We start from the raw sequence: 17,029 nt of genomic DNA on the forward strand, positions 1-17,029 counted from the left end.
AGATAATTGATCGAACAGTCACTCAGTTAAAAATTTTATTAATTTAATAATATATTATTGACATGGCACATTAGCCAATTGAATGAATACATGTAGCACTTTTTTTATTCTACTTTTTGACTAAAATATTTGGAATAATTACAAAGAAGTCCTTGAGCTTAGTCAAAAGTAAAAACAAATGTGTCACATGTTTTCATTCAATTGAATAATGTGTCACGTCAGCAATCTATTAATGAATTAATGAAATTTTTAACGGCAGTGACTAGTTTAATCAATTATCTTAATAAGAGTGATTAGTTTAATCAATTATCTTAATTAGAGTGATCAAATTGGGAAAAAAGAATTAAAATGACTAAAATAGGAAAAAAACTATTTTAGAGTGAGCTTGAACGCATTTTACCCTTCAAGAAATTAGAAGACCCCACGCAGGTATTGTGGACGATAACAGGAAAGCCAGCCATCTATCTTCACAGCCATCGTTACCTCCCATCTTTAATCTGAGGTATTATATATTTTTATATTATTTCCGGCAAATTTTCTTCTGTTCTGTTCATGATTTTTAGGGGTTTTATCTGCTGCTTTCATTTTGAACTTGTTACTTTTAAGTGTTATTTGCGGAAATGTATCTGAGTTTCTTTTTGTTGTTGAAGCTTTATGATTAAGTTTTCCCCATTAATTTTGAGGCGATTGCTTAGTTGAACTTTTAGCAGTTCTTGGGATAAACTTTTAAAATTTTGCTTCTGGGTATTTCAATAACTGCCTATATCTACAATTTTGCTTAAATTTGAGCAATAACTTGGATATTTGAAGGGGGGGGGGGAGGTCAATCCAATCTCACACTAATGTTCTTAGTTCATTAAAAAAAAAAAACTATCAAAGCAGTTAACATTTAACAAAGATTAGTACTTTTAAATTTCAACTTAAATATGAATAATACCAAAATATACTTTTTAATTGATTCTTTGTGTAGTCATTGCATCTTGCTATAGCATATGGAAAAAAAAACCTGATTTTTTTTCTTGTAAAGGTACTAGACAAATCTTTTTTATTTTTATTTTTGCTAATTTTTGGGTGAAAATGCTATTTCTCTGGGAACCAAAAAGAAACATTTTTGTGTAATTCTTTAGCTTGATTGGAGTAATCTTCAAACTTTTTTAGGTTTTATTTGAAATTTCATACTACAGAAGTTCAAGGAAGAGGGGCCAAAGATGCAAACAACTTCTCAACTTCATCCAACATATTACTTTTCTAGTAGGTCAGTTTCTCTCTCGCTCCTAAATTCCTTCTTTGAACTTCATCTGTGAGATTTAATATCTTTAAACACAGTGATTGTAGAAGGAGCTCTATTAGATCCAATGGCCGCATGAAACTCAGAGGTTGGAATTCAAGTCAACTTAGCTTCAATGGAAGAGGTCAGAGTCTTAGATTTCTAACACCAATCCGCAAAACTAGATTGTTTGTGATTTCCAACGCAGATGATGGCCATGCATATGCCCCTGTAATAGAAGAAGACATCAATACGAACCATGCACCCTCCTCAGAACCCGAAACATTCTTTAGCAAATGGTCTCCTCCAAAGTACTTATGGAGAGGATTATCTGTTCTTGTCCTTGCTGGACAGGTTATCATTCGAACTCTAAAGGGTAAAGTCCACTGGAGGAATACCCTCCAACAACTGGAGAGAGTTGGACCTAAATCAGTTGGAGTTTGTCTTCTAACTTCAGCATTTGTTGGCATGGCCTTTACCATTCAGTTTGTAAGAGAATTTACCCGATTGGGTTTGAACCGATCAGTTGGTGGGGTATTGGCCTTAGCGTTCTCAAGGGAGCTAAGTCCTGTGGTTACATCAATTGTGGTTGCTGGGCGTATTGGCAGTGCATTTGCCGCAGAATTAGGAACGATGCAGGTCTCCGAGCAAACAGACACGCTGAGAGTTCTTGGATCAAACCCTGTTGATTATTTGGTGACACCCAGAGTCATTGCTTCCTCTTTAGCTTTACCATTTTTGACTCTAATGTGTTTCACAGTAGGGATGGCATCAAGTGCGCTGCTGGCTGATAGTGTTTATGGGATTAGCATTAATATCATCTTAGATTCTGCGCAAAGGGCTCTTCGATCATGGGATATAATTAGTGCAATGATTAAGTCTCAAGTGTTTGGTATGATCATATCTATTGTGAGCTGTGCTTGGGGAGTTACCACCATGGGAGGAGCCAAAGGTGTTGGCGAATCAACAACATCAGCTGTGGTTATTTCTCTTGTTGGTATTTTCATGGCTGATTTTGCACTCTCATATTGCTTCTTCCAAGGAGCCGGAGATTCGTTGAAAAACTGTGTATAACCAGGTTGGCCTCTTTGTCAGCATCTAACTCTTTACACCTATCTCAATGTTGTTCAATGGATGGCTCCTAGAGGACAGATAACATAGAGGGGAACTATATAGGTTCTGTATAAAGTCTTGCAATCTTTGGCTAGTTTGTCCCTCCCTTTTCTGTTGTCAGTGACTCAACATTACTCTATGTTACTCGGATTTGGGTGTATAAGATATGAATATGCATCCAAGATGGTATGTTGAAATGTTTTAAAGCTTATTTTTTATGTAGCTGGAGGGTCCTTAAAGGGTTATAGTTTCACATCCACATCCACATATACATTGAAATACGAGTATTTTAAAAGAATTGTTGCCTGAAGTGATTTTAATTTTATTAGAATGATAAGATATTTTCTTATTTGGAAATCAATGGTTGCCACTTTGTGTAAAATGGTTTTATTCACATGCAACATTGTGGCAACTTTTCTGTTTGAAAGAAAGAAATCAGAGGGAAGATCTGTTTTTAGTTTGTTTTATTCATTCAACTCTGAACTTCAATGATGGAAGTTGCAGCTGTACCATTTTCTTTCAATCTTTTTTATAATTATTATACAATATTTTTATTTTAAAATTTTGAATTGTTTAAATATATATTTACATTTTATTCAGAATAATATAGAAGTGTATATATATATATAAGATAAATAGTTAACTAATTAAAAATACTTAAATAACTATATAACATAATAAGTATTAAATATATAAATAATTTATCAATTCAATCTAACATTTCATTAATATTCATTTTCACAAACTAGTTGAACACTTATGTCAAACATAGTATAAATTTTATTTTATTATTTAATTCAAATATACTTTTTAACAAGTTTTGATAATTTATTATATACATTCTTCCATAAAAAAAATATATACATAGATTTTAATTGGTTGTCCTTAATGGTTATTTTTTATTTTAATCTTATCGCTATTACTGAGTTTGAATCCGAACATACATTTTATCACCACTATCCAAATGGACGCTTTAATCACAGATAGAATGACTAAATATTTGTAATCAAGTCTTCTATTGGCATCAATCCTAATGACAAAAATGACTTATATTCAAATCTTCAATTAACATCGTTACAAAATTTAATCCTTGAATAACTCGAAACGCTACCCTTTATAAGAAAAATAAACGTATAGCATCTAATATTCCATATAAAATTACAACTTGAACCAAAACAAAATATCATGACTCCTTGAGATGGTTTTTATCCATAACAACATATCCACTATTAATATTAACTTCTTTGATACAATAATTAAATTTGCTATTATCATTTTCTTAATCCTACCGAAATTAATCCCATAGCAAATTTGCTAGATTTAATCATTTTGTTTAAGGGGAAAAAAAAGAGTAAAATGGAATTACCCGCACCATAGTAGTTATTTAGTCCTTAAAATTAAATTATGAAATCCTAAGTGATAAAAGATCAAAATAAATGGTGGTGAGTCATTTAATTTAACTTTACAGAAAGTGTAAAGAAACATATCAATTGTTGATAAAACTCACCATATGCAATATGATTACACTACATAAATATAATATGAAATAATAATAAGAAAAAATAAAAGCATGAGATGACATTAATATTCTTTTTTTTTTACAAAATTGAGAAATTCCTTTTAAAAGAAGAACCGAGAAGTTGGTATATTTTAATTTATCAAAATTTGGTTATTGAATTTTATAAAATCTAATAACTTATTGTTAAAATTTTACCTTGATATCAAAATAATCAACACTTTATATCCACGAAATTAAAAAAAAAATTCAAATTTATGAATTTATTAAAAAATGATTAAAGTTTTTTTTTAAATACAAGGTTCAAATTTTGATAAATTAAAATAAAAGCATTAAATTTTTTTTAAATTTTTGTGTAGTGATATTCAAAATTTATATAATACATAGTAAATTAAATACAATTACCACAAATAGAAATATATGAACACGAATTACAAGTTGTAAATTGTAATAACTACTTTGGTATATGCAATCAACAGGATATTCATACGTGGGGTTTGAAGTTTCCATCAATGGAATCAACCTTGCTATGGAGTTTAACCTTTTAATATCTTCCTTAGATCATAAGTAATATAGCACTGACTGATATCCTATTACATTTTTTCTTTCTCGTTTCACAAGCAATCTAATTCAGCTTTGTTTTTGTTTATGGCTATGAGCAAAAAATGGTGAAGCAAAGCAATCAACTCTGGTTTGCTATTCTTGTTTCCATTGTTTTCTGTTTTGTTTTGCTTGGATTATTCAGGTCTATCTCATGTCAACAATGAAGTCCCCTTTTTACTTCATACCTTTACCATGGACAAAGATTCCCAGAATTTTCCCATTGATGGGAAAAGAGATAATCCATGTTCAGGTAAATACATGTATGTTCATCGTCTTCCGAGTAGATTCAATTCTGATTCGCTAAAAGATTCTCGAACACTTAATAAGTGGTTCGATATGTGTTCGTCGATTATGAATTCGGGGTTTGGCCCTAGGATTGAAACCCCCCAAGGTGATTTATCTGATATGAATTAGTTTGAAACAAACCAGTTTTTGCTTGAAGTTATTTTCCATAACAGGATGAAACAATACAAGTGTTTAACCAATAATTCATCGATGGCTTCAGCTGTTTTCGTACCCTTCTATGCTGGCCTCGATGTTGGTCGTTATCTTTGGGACTATAACACAACTGTAAGAGATTGTTTGCCTTATGATATCGTCGACTGGCTTCGAAACCGAGCTGAATGGAAGCGGTTATGGGGTCAAGACCATTTCTTCGTTGCAGGGAGGATTGCTTGGTATTTTCGTAGACGATCTGGAAATCAACAGAATTGGGGGGGAACAAGCTTATGCCATTGCCTGAATCAATGAATATGACAATGTTATCTACAGAAACAAGCTCTTATTGCAATGAATTTTCCGTACCATATCCGACTTACTTTCGTCCATCAACCTACATCGACGTAATCCATTGGCAGAAACAAGTGAGGAGTCGGAAAAGGCGATACCTGTTCTATTTTGCCAGTGCTCCACATCCAACCATGAATGACTCGATCCGTATCCAGATTATCAACAAATGTTTAACGTCAAAAAACACATGCAAGTTGCTCGATTGCAACTCCAGTGCAAACAAGTGTGGCACTCCAGTTCAAGTACTCAAGGTGTTTCGCAACTCGGTCTTCTGTTTGCATCCTCCGGGGGACTCATACACTATGTGTTCGATGTTCAATTCGATCCTGGCAGGCTGCATTCCCGTATTTTTCCATCCTTATTCTGCATATGCACAATATATATGGTACTTCCCAAAGAATTACACCAGCTACTCGGTGTACATTCCTGCAAATGACATCAAACATGGCAGTGTGAGCATAAATGAGAGTATTAGAATATACCCCATACCTTGCCCATACCTTTCCCATACCTACCCATACTTTGGAAAGGTCAAAGTTATGGGCACCAAATATTTATTTAGTGTTGGGCATGGGAAAATAGCAATTTTTGGTCCCTAAGTGAATAGTGACTTTGCAAGGTGGCCCTTGAATCTCAACTATAAATAGGCCAACCATTGCTCATTCTCATCATCCCACATTTGCCATTCTCTACTTAAGGCATTGTTTCTCTCTCCCTATTTGTAAAGTTTCACTTGTATTTTTGGAGTGAAATATATTTGGTAGTGCCCGAGGACGTAGGCAAGATTTGCCGAACCTCGTTAAAATTCTGGTGTTCTTTACTATTTATTGTTCATATTTTGTGAATTTGATTGTAGTGATTTATTGTGCTATTAAATTACGATAGAGGGATATTCTGGCTAGGAAAGACTTGGTACTTAAGTGATCCTCGTGATCCACCTCTCTTTCCTGGGAATTGAACTTAGTGTGATTTTTTAGTACAATAATTTTACTCTTTCACACGCTTCCGCGCAACAATTGGTATCAGAGCCAAATTCGTACTTGGGGAATACGACCGTTTACGGTACTATTCACGTATACGGCACTATTCACGTATACAGTACTATTCACATATACGGCACTATTCACGTATACGGTACTGTTCACGTATACAGTAGTTGGGATTGAGGAGAAAAATGGCAGCAGCATCGTCATCAGCAAGGACTACTGTGACAAATGCAAAATTTGAAGTAGAGAAATTTGACGGTACCAATAATTTTGGTATGTGGCAGTGTGAGATCCTGGATGTCTTATGTCAGCAAGAGCTGGATATAGCCCTTGAAGAAAAACCTGACAAGATGGATGACAAGGAGTGGGCCAAGATCAATAGACAGGCGTGTGGTACAATCCGCCTATGTTTGGCCAAAGAGCAGAAGTACTCCGTCATGAGGGAGACATCAGCGAAGAAGCTGTGGGATACATTAGAAGAAAAGTTTCTAACGAAAAGTCTTGAAAATAGGCTTTATATGAAAAAGAAACTTTTTCGGTTCACGTATGCACCCGGTATGTCGATGAATGACCATGTGAACTCATTCAATAAAATTTTAGCAGACTTGCTAAATTTGGATGAGAAATTTGAAGATGAAGACAAGGCATTATTGTTGTTGAATTCCCTTCCTGATGAATATGATCATCTTACCACCACATTGCTTCATGGGAAGGACACAATCACATTTGATGCAGTTTGTAGTGCGTTGTATAGATCTGAGACTCGGAAGAAAGATAAAAGAGATCACAGAGATACAATTGCAGAAGTCTTAACAGTAAGAGGTCGTTCACACAGCAGCAAACCTGGTAGAAGGGGTAAGTCCAAAGGGAGACCCGCCAAAGATGAATGTGCCTTTTGTCGTGAGAAAGGGCATTGGAAAAAGAATTGTCCTAAGTTACAAAAGGGCAAGTCTATTTCTAATGCATGTGTAGCGGAGCATGATGAGGAGTCAGACTTTAGCTTGGTTGGCATGGCAATGGCATGTCAAACGGATGAGTGGATATTTTGGATTCGGGATGTACTTACCATATGTGTCCTAATAAGGACTGGTTTTCTAGTCTTGAAGAACTAGAAGGTGGAGTTGTTTTATGGGCAATGATAGTGCCTGTAAGACAATGGGTGTAGGTACAATCAAATTGAAGAACCATGACGGCTCAATCCAAGTCCTGACAGATGTTCGCTATGTACCCAGCTTGAAGAAAAATCTCATCTCATTAGGGGCCCTAGAATCTAAAGGGCTCACAATCACTTTGAGAGATGGATTACTAAAGGTAGTAGCTGGGGTATTGACGGTGATGAAAGGCACTAGAAGAAATAACTTGTACTATTTAAATGGAAGTACAGTTATTGGATCAACATCAACAGCTTCTGCGAAAGATGCAGATTCAGAGGCTACCAGGTTATGGCATAGGCGATTGGGACATGCTGGTGAAAAAGCTTTGCAGACTTTGGCGAAGCAAGGCTTGTTGAAAGGTGCAAATTCTTGCAAATTGGAATTTTGTGAACATTGTGTTCTGGGCAAGCAGACGAGGGTAAAATTTGGTTCAGCAATTCACAATACGAAAGGAATTCTGGACTATGTTCACAGTGATGTGTGGGGACCTACCAAAGTGGCTTCTTTGGGAGGTATGCACTATTTTGTCACTTTTCTTGATGATTATTCAAGAAAAGTATGGGTGTATCTAATGAAAAGAAAAAGTGAAGTTTTGGATGCATTTCTGAAATGGAAGAAGATGGTGGAGACTCAGACTGGTCGAAAGGTCAAACGACTTCGATCAGATAATGGTACTGAGTACAAAAACGATCCATTTCTACAAGTATGCCAAGATGAGGGCATTGTGCGACACTTCACTGTTCGGGATACACCACAGCAAAATGGGGTGGCAGAACGCATGAATCGGACTATACTGGAGAAAGTTCGATGTATGTTGTCCAATGCTGGATTGGGCAAGGAATTTTGGGCTGAGGCAGTTACATATGCGTGCCATCTAATTAACCGATTGCCATCAGCTGCAATAAATGGAAAAACTCTGATGGAGATGTGGACTGGTAAACCTGCTACTGATTATGATTCTTTACATGTTTTTGGTTCCACTGCATATTATCATGTAAAAGAATCTAAGTTAGACCCAAGAGCAAAGAAAGCATTATTCATGGGTATAACTGGTGGTGTAAAAGGATACCGTCTCTGGTGTCCTGATACAAGGAAGATTGTTTTCAGTAGAGATGTAACTTTTGATGAATCAACCATGATGAAGAACGAGGATTCACAAAAGGATGACAAAACCAGTAGTACTTTACAGCAGGTGGAGTTTGAAAAGGTTAATGATGATCCAGCTAATATTGAAAGAACAAATGATGAAGAAGTTTCGACCCAAGAACTTCTACAGCAACAAGATTCAATTGCATATAGGAGGCCAAGAAGAGAGATTCGTAAGCCTGCTCGCTTTGACGATATGGTGGCCTATGCACTTCCAATTGCAGATGATGATGTTCCTTCCACTTACACAGAAGCAATAAGTAACTCTGATGGTGTAAAGTGGAAGCAAGCTATGAATGAAGAAATGCAGTCTCTTCATAAAAATAGGACTTGGGAGTTGGTGAGACTGCCCAAGGGAAAGAAGGCAATTGGATGCAAATGGGTATATGCAAAGAAGGAAGGATTTCCTGGTAAAAATGAAATTCGATACAAGGCTAGATTGGTAGCAAAGGGTTACGCTCAGAAAGAAGGAATAGACTGCAATGAAGTGTTTTCTCCAGTTGTGAAGCATTCGTCTATTCGGATTTTGCTAGCCTTGGTTGCGCAATATGATCTTGAACTAGTTCAGCTTGATGTGAAGACCGCGTTTTTACACGGTGATTTGGAAGAGGAAATCTATATGACTCAGCCAGATGGATTCAAGGTTGCTGGAAAAGAAAATTGGGTTTGCAAATTGACAAAGTCGCTTTATGGATTGAAGCAATCTCCGAGGCAGTGGTACAAGCGATTTGATCAGTTCATGAAAGGGCAAAGGTACACAAGAAGTAAATTTGATCATTGCGTATATTTTCAGAAGCTACAAGAAGGAACTTTCATATACTTGCTCTTATATGTTGATGATATGCTGATAGCATCTAAGAGCAAAGTTGAGATTGAGAGATTGAAGACTCAACTCAATCTCGAGTTTGAGATGAAAGATCTAGGTGAAGCTAAGAAGATTCTTGGCATGGAAATATGTAGAGATAGAGCTCATGGCAGAGTTAGCTTGTCTCAGAAGAAGTATTTGAAGAAAGTACTACAGCAGTTTGGCATGAACGAGCAGACCAAACCTGTAAGTACCCCGTTGGCTTCTCATTTCAAGCTTTCTGCACAACTATCTCCTTCGACGAATACGGAACGAGAATACATGTTGCAAGTTCCGTATTCTAATGTAGTGGGTAGCTTGATGTATGCAATGGTGTGTACAAGACCCGACATTTCACAGGCAGTTAGTATAGTGAGCAGGTATATGCATAATCCTGGAAAAGGACATTGGCAAGCTGTGAAATGGATTCTACGGTATATTCAGAAGACCGTGGATGTTGGATTACTGTTCAAGCAGGATAATACACTTGGTAAAGGTGTTATTGGGTACGTTGATTCTGACTATGCCGGTGATTTGGACAAGCGAAGATCAACCACCGGTTATGTGTTTACACTTGCTGGAGGACCAATAAGTTGGAAGTCTACACTACAGTCTACAGTTGCGTTGTCAACCACAGAAGCCGAGTACATGGCTGTAACAGAGGCTGTAAAGGAGGCTATTTGGTTACAAGGTATGACTAAAACCTTGGGGTTGGTTCAGGAGCATATTAACGTGTATTGTGATAGTCAAAGTGCTATTCATTTAGCAAAGAATCAAGTCTATCATGCACGTACAAAACATATCGACGTACGATTCCATTTTGTGCGGGAAATTATTGAAGAGGGGAAAATTTGTCTTCAGAAGATCAAGACTGCAGATAATCCCGCAGATATGATGACCAATGTGGTAACAGCAACCAAGTTCGAACATTGTTTGAACTTGATCAATATCCTGCAAGTTTAACAGTCGAAGAAGGCACTATCAAGTATTGTTGTCAAAGGCAAAAAGAATTGTGTGAAGATAAGATTATCCTAATCAAATCTTCAAGGTGGAGATTATTAGAATATACCCCATACCTTGCCCATACCTTTCCCATACCTACCCATACTTTGGAAAGGTCAAAGTTATGGGCACCAAATATTTATTTAGTGTTGGGCATGGGAAAATAGCAATTTTTGGTCCCTAAGTGAATAGTGACTTTGCAAGGTGGCCCTTGAATCTCAACTATAAATAGGCCAACCATTGCTCATTCTCATCATCCCACATTTGCCATTCTCTACTTAAGGCATTGTTTCTCTCTCCCTATTTGTAAAGTTTCACTTGTATTTTTGGAGTGAAATATATTTGGTAGTGCCCGAGGACGTAGGCAAGATTTGCCGAACCTCGTTAAAATTCTGGTGTTCTTTACTATTTATTGTTCATATTTTGTGAATTTGATTGTAGTGATTTATTGTGCTATTAAATTACGATAGAGGGATATTCTGGCTAGGAAAGACTTGGTACTTAAGTGATCCTCGTGATCCACCTCTCTTTCCTGGGAATTGAACTTAGTGTGATTTTTTAGTACAATAATTTTACTCTTTCACACGCTTCCGCACAACAGAGAGCCTGTCTCGATTTCCGGAGGATCGAGTGGTAGCTATGAGAAAAGAAGTTGTAAAGCTAATCCCAAAGGTGATATGGAGACCCCAAGTCTGGAATTGAGGATGCACTTGAAATCGCTGTAAGAGAGTTGAAAAAGTTAAGAAAGATGCGAAGGAAGAAAAGGATCCCAGTGTTGGATTTGCAGCATGGAACTGTTGGAAGTTGAAATTATCTGGAATAATGGGAGACCCTCCATTGGAGCAATTATTTTAAAGAACGAAGATCAGCTTACAAATACAAAACTTACGCAAACATTAATTCATTGCTTATTTATAATCTCCTGATAAGATTTCCCATTGTTTTATTTCTTTTCCTTCAAAGTCCGAACCTATGTATCCACCTAACACTTGTTGGTTAGGTAAATGGTTTCTTCTTTACATTCATTATCAGCCTAAGAAAACTAATGATGATTGCATGGATTCTATATTAAAGTTGGAAGTTAAAATCTCCGCTGAAGATAATAAATAGAATGTGTTGAGAGGTTTAACGATTTCAAGTAGATTACATTTCAAAAATTTCTTTTAAAATAATCAGAAATCTTTCAATAATTATAATTTTCGTTTTTAGCACACGCAGATATTACTCATATTATTTGAATACATCTTATTTTTCTTTTGCTGATGATAGATTCAAATATCCAAACATGCTTTACGTTTTTAACATTATTTTAAGATTTCTTCCTTATATGAGATAGAATATCTAAATGAGGAAGAAAAGATCCAGCCAATATTTAATCGATTTGCCAGGCAATTGAGAAGAGGTATTAGGGGAAAAATCATCATTTGTATTATCCACATGAACATTGAATATTGATATTTATGTATTTAACTATTTTTTAAATGATTTCGAACAGAAATGCTAGACATGTGTAAAAGAACAAAAATACGAATAATATATGTAAGTATTATCATGCAAGTTGCAACTTGATAGAAACTTTTGCTTTATTAACCTGGAATCGACATTCTCAACATATTACAAACGTAGATATAGCTACAACCAAGCTTGCACAACCTATCACCAAAAGCCCTTTTATTATTAAATCTCACAGAAAATTTATTCTAAAAACAAAGTAGGGGCCTTACATTAGGTTCATAACTCACCTTAAAGATTGTATTGATTTGAACTAGTATGCTCTGATTTAAGGTTTCCATGAAGACAAGGGAGGAGTATCCGATTCATAGTAGGTTGCGATAGTGCCACCATATCGGTCTCCCTTCACTGAACCTGCTGAAGCAATGGATTCTAGCTCTGCCATCTCTTCGGGTGTTAATTTCACGGACAAAGCTCCAATGTTCTGATTGAAGTTTTCGATCTTGGTAGTTCCAGGAATGGGACAGACATCGTTCCCTTGGTGATGGACCCAGGCCAATGCAAGTTGTGATGGGGTGCATCCCTTCTTCACTGCTATCTCATTAACTCGCTCGTACAGGCGTTTGTTATGCTCCAGATTTTCTGGCTGGAACCTTGGGAGATACTGCAACAAATGAAAATTCATTCAAATGATTATCTCATACCAGCACCAGCCCTTTCTCTGTAAATAACACAGATTCATAATTCAAGACATTTTAGAAAGCCTTCACTCAAATTTTGTTTTAAACCTATAAAAGAAACTCTAAAGAGATATTTGCAGCCTAGCAAAACTCAAGGGAGGGACCATATTTAGGGACAAAAATATTATGGTTAGCCCTCTGCCTGGAAAGAGGAGAATATTGCAGAACATTTTAAGCATTAAGAAAAATAGTAGCCATCATGCCTGGAAGCTCTTAAAGATTGTTATGTCAGTATTACTGTAGATTCTATCTGATTCACATGTATCAATTAGGACAATCTACCAAGAACATGAAATTAGATATGCCAAAAAGTAACAGATAAATCATTCTTCTTATGAACAAATATGCAATTGTGAAACACAGTTACAAAGAACAAACCTTTCTAAAGTCACCTTCGGACAAAGTTTCCATCATTTTGGGGCCAGATGAAAAGAACCCTCTCCCCAGAGGACTGTAAGCAACAATGCCAATCCCAAGTTCCCTGAGAAATTCAAAAGAATCACATCAAAATAAAGAAACCCAAATCAGTAACTTTTTCAACAAAATTTGGTAAGTCCCTTATTGATAAACAACCTGCAAGTAGGAATTATGTCAGCCTCAACATCCCTAGACCACAATGACCACTCCAATTGCACAGCAGTTATTGGATGAACCGCATGAGCCCTCCTAATGGTCGATGCAGAAGCCTCGGATAAACCTATGTACTTCACTTTACCTTCTTCAACTAATTTCTTCAGTTCTCCAATCTGGTTATTTAAAAACAATCCATAATACAGATCACAACAATAGAAGAAAAAGTAAGGCAAAGGACAAAAGTTAAACACAAAAACAAACCGTGACTTCAATGGGAACCCTTGTATCCACCCGATGCTGATAATAAAGATCAATGCAATCAACACCAAGACGTTTCAAGCTACCTTCACAAGCAGCCCTTACATAAACAGGGTCACCCCGGATTTCCCTTTTCCCATCAGTATAATCGATACCGAACTTAGTAGCCAACTCAACCTTGTTTCTTACACCATCTTTTAGGGCCTTACCAAGAAGGATTTCATTGGTATGTGGACCGTAAACATCAGAGGTGTCAAGAAAGGTAACTCCAGAGTTAATAGCATGGTGGATGAGAGCTATCATGTCGGGTTCAGGCTTTGGAGGACCATAGAAAGCTGACATCCCCATGCATCCAAGGCCTTGTGCCGACACTTCCAGGCCCTGAGAACCCAGCTTGATCCTCCCAAGCTTTGTGGCGGCCATGTTTTCAGTGGTAACTCTGGTGAATAGTTTTGAGTATGTGTGGGTTGTTGAGGAAGGATGGAATGGATGGCTAAGTGATAGGTAGAGACTTAAAAAGACGATGTAAATTCGAAACCGATGGCGTAACGCTCAATGTTATAGTAGCTCAAATGACGTGAGGGCCTATGCAACACTTTGACATACCCTGCCAACCCGTGCCGTCTTTTACCACCTGCGCTTTAGATTTTTATGGTAAGGACTAAGGTGTTAATGCCGGGTTCGATTTGGAATGAGTTGATTCTATACATAATATTAATATATTTATATTTATTTAAATTCAGTGACTTTAAATTTGAATATAAAATTTTATTTAAATGTATTTTTATTTATCAAAGACTAACTCAAATTCATTTTAGGTTCATTCATATTATTTTTATTTTTTTAAATATTTATATTATATTATTTTAATATTTAATAATTATATATATTTAAAGTTTTTAATGTTTATATTTGAGTAGTATTATATATTTAATATAAATTTATTTTTGTAATGTGTTTTAAATTACATAATATGTGAAAATTACATAATATAAAGTATTAGAAACCTAAAAATGGGTCGGGTCAGGTTTGGGCCTTGAATGTTCAAGCCCGAGCTTGACTCATATTTTAAACGGATCTATTTTTTTATTCAAACTCATTTTTCAGGTTTAATATTTTTATTCAAACCCTCTCAATTTCGGACGAGTCTTCGGGCATGAACGAGTAGCCCAACCTATGAACAACTCTAATAGTCACCCAAAGTTTTAAGCATTTTTATTTTTGTCACCTACTTTAAAATTTTGTTGTTTTAGTCACTCTTATTAGCTTAATTTCATTTTGTAGTCACCTCACTTTTAAAATACTTTTGGTCATTAGATGAAATGTTAGCATTTCTTATTTTGAATATTATAATAGAAATATAGCCTTTTAACATTTTACACAATCCATTAATTTGGTCATAATTTTAAAAAATTCAACAAAATTTTATCTCGATGTTTGCATATTCAATTAATTTAGTCATAATCTTAAAATTAAAAAAAATTATAATTATAACAATTTCAAAATAAAAAGTACATAAAAACATTTTTTTTATAAAAGTTCAAAAATATTTTAAAAAATAATATATAAACAAAAATATATCTTGTGAAATATTTAAACATATTGAAAATTAAAAAAAAAGTGTTGAATATTTTTAATATTTTATAATATATTATTTTTATATAAAAAATTAAAAATTTATTTCTCCACATAGTTTTCTCTTTGGACTTTTTTTATTTTAACCCAGAACCACCATCCTGCAGTCGTTTTAGGCGCTTATTTCAGCTCTACACATAGGCACCATCGATGCGTTATGAGCAAAATAATTGAATAAGCAAAATAGTAGCATTTTGCTTTGGTTGTTATTTTTTGTTAAATTTGTTATTTTTTTGTTATAGAATTGTTTAAGTGAAACAATGCGTTTCCCTTTAGCGATTGGTTGTAAAGGTATTAACAAACGTAAAATGCAGTGATTGGGTATTAAAGATAGGAGTAGTTACTTTGTTACCAACTAAAGAAATCATTCCAAAACTCTCATCTCTCTTTCTCTCACACACAATTGTTTTCACTCTTCTTCTTTCTCCTTCCTTCTTTGTGAATTATTTTGGGTCGCATCATTTTGGTATTAGAGCCAGGTTATGGTTGGTGGTGATAATGTTTCTCACACTTCAAAGGAAAACTAAGAATTAGAGAACCAAATTGATGCTCGAATGTAAGTGATGCATGATGAAATCTTGATTGAGATCAAGTTTGAGTTGCAAATGGAGATCAAAGGGTTATTTGAACATTATTTAAGTAAGTTAGTGCCTTCTATGGAAGGTATGCAGAGAGTGATTCACCCTATGGAAGCAAAGGCATTTTGGGTGCTCTTCTAGGTCTGCCTGTTAAGGAGGTTGTTAGGGATGCTAGTGGATGCGTGGTTGTTGAATATGTTAGTTTTAGACTTAGATAACGGGGTGAAGTTGTCAATAAAGCTCATAAGTTGAAGTGTCCTCGCTTTGATGGGACTTATTTAAGAGGACGGTGGTATAAAATAGAGCAATATTTTGAGGGAGAATTTGTGCTTGAGTTTACTAAAATTAGGATAGTGATACTTCAACTATAAGGGAAAGCTTTATATTGGCATCACTTTTATTGCCAACAAAAGAAAGGGTTTTATTGTTGGAATATGACTCTTACTTTAACTAGATGAAGGAAATGTTTACCCCTAACACGTTCCAAGATCCAATTGTTGAGTTAGTTTCCTTGAAGTAGAAAAGAATATTAGATAAATACTACGAATCTTTTGTAAGTATTCTCATCCAGTTACAATTGTTAGAATTGTATGCCCGTAGTATTTTTTATTAACAATTTGAAGTTGGAGATAGGTTAGTATGTTAGATTGTTCAAACTTAAGGACTTAATTGAGTGTTTGCATAAGGCCAAGCAAGTCGATTTTATTTTGTTGGCTAATCAGAGGAGCGGGTTACTTCTTCTTAGTCTTTTTCACCTTTTAGGATTAGTTCATTGTTTCCTAGTACATGGATTGCTAAGAATTCTTCTCCAACAGTAGCAAGTCAGGTTTCCAGTTAAGGATTGACATTAGCTAAAGCTCTTTCTATGAGTGGTGGATCGAGGGCTAAGTTACCTTCTCTCTTTGAAATTCAAGATAGGAAAAAGAAGGGGCTCTACTATTAGTGTGGGGCTAAGTTCATGCCTAGCCATAGGTAATAAGTGATCATGAAGATTTTTTTAGACTGTGTGAATGAAAGAGAGTATCTTTGCCATCTGATTTTATGGCTCCTACTATTTCTCTACATGCTATGCAGGGTTCTTAGGGGCGGTACCATGAGGGTGAAAACCAAGTTTGTTGACCATTTAGCAGTGGTATTCATTGATTGAGGGAGTACTCGCAATTTCTTGGATGTGAAATTGGCTAAGATGTTGGACATACATGTTTGGAAGCAGTATAGTTTAAAGGTGACTATGGCTAATGGAGGTCTTTTGTTTACCAATGGAATGTTTAGGGGGTCCAATGGGAATCTCAAGGTCATGAATTTGTTATTGGCTTTGAAAGGGTATGATGTGGTGCTTGGGGTTCACTGGCTTATGGAGTTGGGCTCCATTA

The 17,029-nt window shown here is 35.5% G+C and overlaps 2 protein-coding genes and 1 pseudogene across 6 annotated transcripts; 2 read left to right on the top strand and 1 right to left on the bottom strand.

Annotated features, from left to right (window-relative positions):
- The first annotated feature begins 376 nt into the window (after window positions 1-376).
- LOC107903788 (protein TRIGALACTOSYLDIACYLGLYCEROL 1, chloroplastic) lies at window positions 377-2,633 on the top strand. Of its 5 annotated transcripts, none has more exons than XM_016829951.2 (3): window positions 377-502; window positions 1,159-1,255; window positions 1,327-2,633. In XM_016829951.2, the coding sequence occupies exons 2-3, from the start codon at window positions 1,209-1,211 to the stop codon at window positions 2,339-2,341; spliced, it is 1,062 nt and encodes a 353-aa protein (XP_016685440.2). In that variant the 5' UTR covers window positions 377-502; window positions 1,159-1,208; the 3' UTR covers window positions 2,342-2,633. The 5 variants fall into 5 exon arrangements, with proteins under 5 accessions (XP_016685440.2, XP_016685443.2, XP_016685442.2 ...); XM_016829954.2 differs by having other exon boundaries at window positions 1,336-2,633; XM_016829953.2 differs by having other exon boundaries at window positions 380-502; window positions 1,185-1,255.
- A 2,058-nt stretch (window positions 2,634-4,691) lies between these two features.
- LOC107902318 (probable xyloglucan galactosyltransferase GT14) lies at window positions 4,692-11,553 on the top strand (annotated as a pseudogene).
- A 432-nt stretch (window positions 11,554-11,985) lies between these two features.
- On the bottom strand, window positions 11,986-13,943 carry LOC107903787 (probable aldo-keto reductase 2). Its single transcript, XM_016829950.2, has 4 exons — window positions 13,447-13,943; window positions 13,186-13,358; window positions 12,991-13,093; window positions 11,986-12,536 (listed from the first exon to the last, which is right to left on the bottom strand). The coding sequence occupies exons 1-4, from the start codon at window positions 13,864-13,866 to the stop codon at window positions 12,201-12,203; spliced, it is 1,032 nt and encodes a 343-aa protein (XP_016685439.1). The 5' UTR covers window positions 13,867-13,943; the 3' UTR covers window positions 11,986-12,200.
- Between the last annotated feature and the right edge of the window lie 3,086 nt (window positions 13,944-17,029).

Source organism: Gossypium hirsutum, chromosome A10 (genome assembly GCF_007990345.1).
Source record: "Gossypium hirsutum isolate 1008001.06 chromosome A10, Gossypium_hirsutum_v2.1, whole genome shotgun sequence".
NCBI classification, from domain to species: domain Eukaryota; kingdom Viridiplantae; phylum Streptophyta; class Magnoliopsida; order Malvales; family Malvaceae; genus Gossypium; species Gossypium hirsutum.

Excerpts from the sequence above, each read along its gene's own strand:
- LOC107903788 (XM_016829951.2), top strand. The coding sequence starts at position 1,209 with ATGCAAACAACTTCTCAACTTCATCCAACATATTACTTTTCTAGTAG. Across the intron at positions 1,256-1,326 it reads ACATATTACTTTTCTAGTAG|TGATTGTAGAAGGAGCTCTA; the intron begins GTCAGTTTCTCT and ends CTTTAAACACAG.
- LOC107903787 (XM_016829950.2), bottom strand. The coding sequence starts at position 13,866 with ATGGCCGCCACAAAGCTTGGGAGGATCAAGCTGGGTTCTCAGGGCCTG. Across the intron at positions 13,359-13,446 it reads GGGTTCCCATTGAAGTCACG|ATTGGAGAACTGAAGAAATT; the intron begins GTTTGTTTTTGT and ends TTAAATAACCAG. Across the intron at positions 13,094-13,185 it reads GACATAATTCCTACTTGCAG|GGAACTTGGGATTGGCATTG; the intron begins GTTGTTTATCAA and ends TGAATTTCTCAG.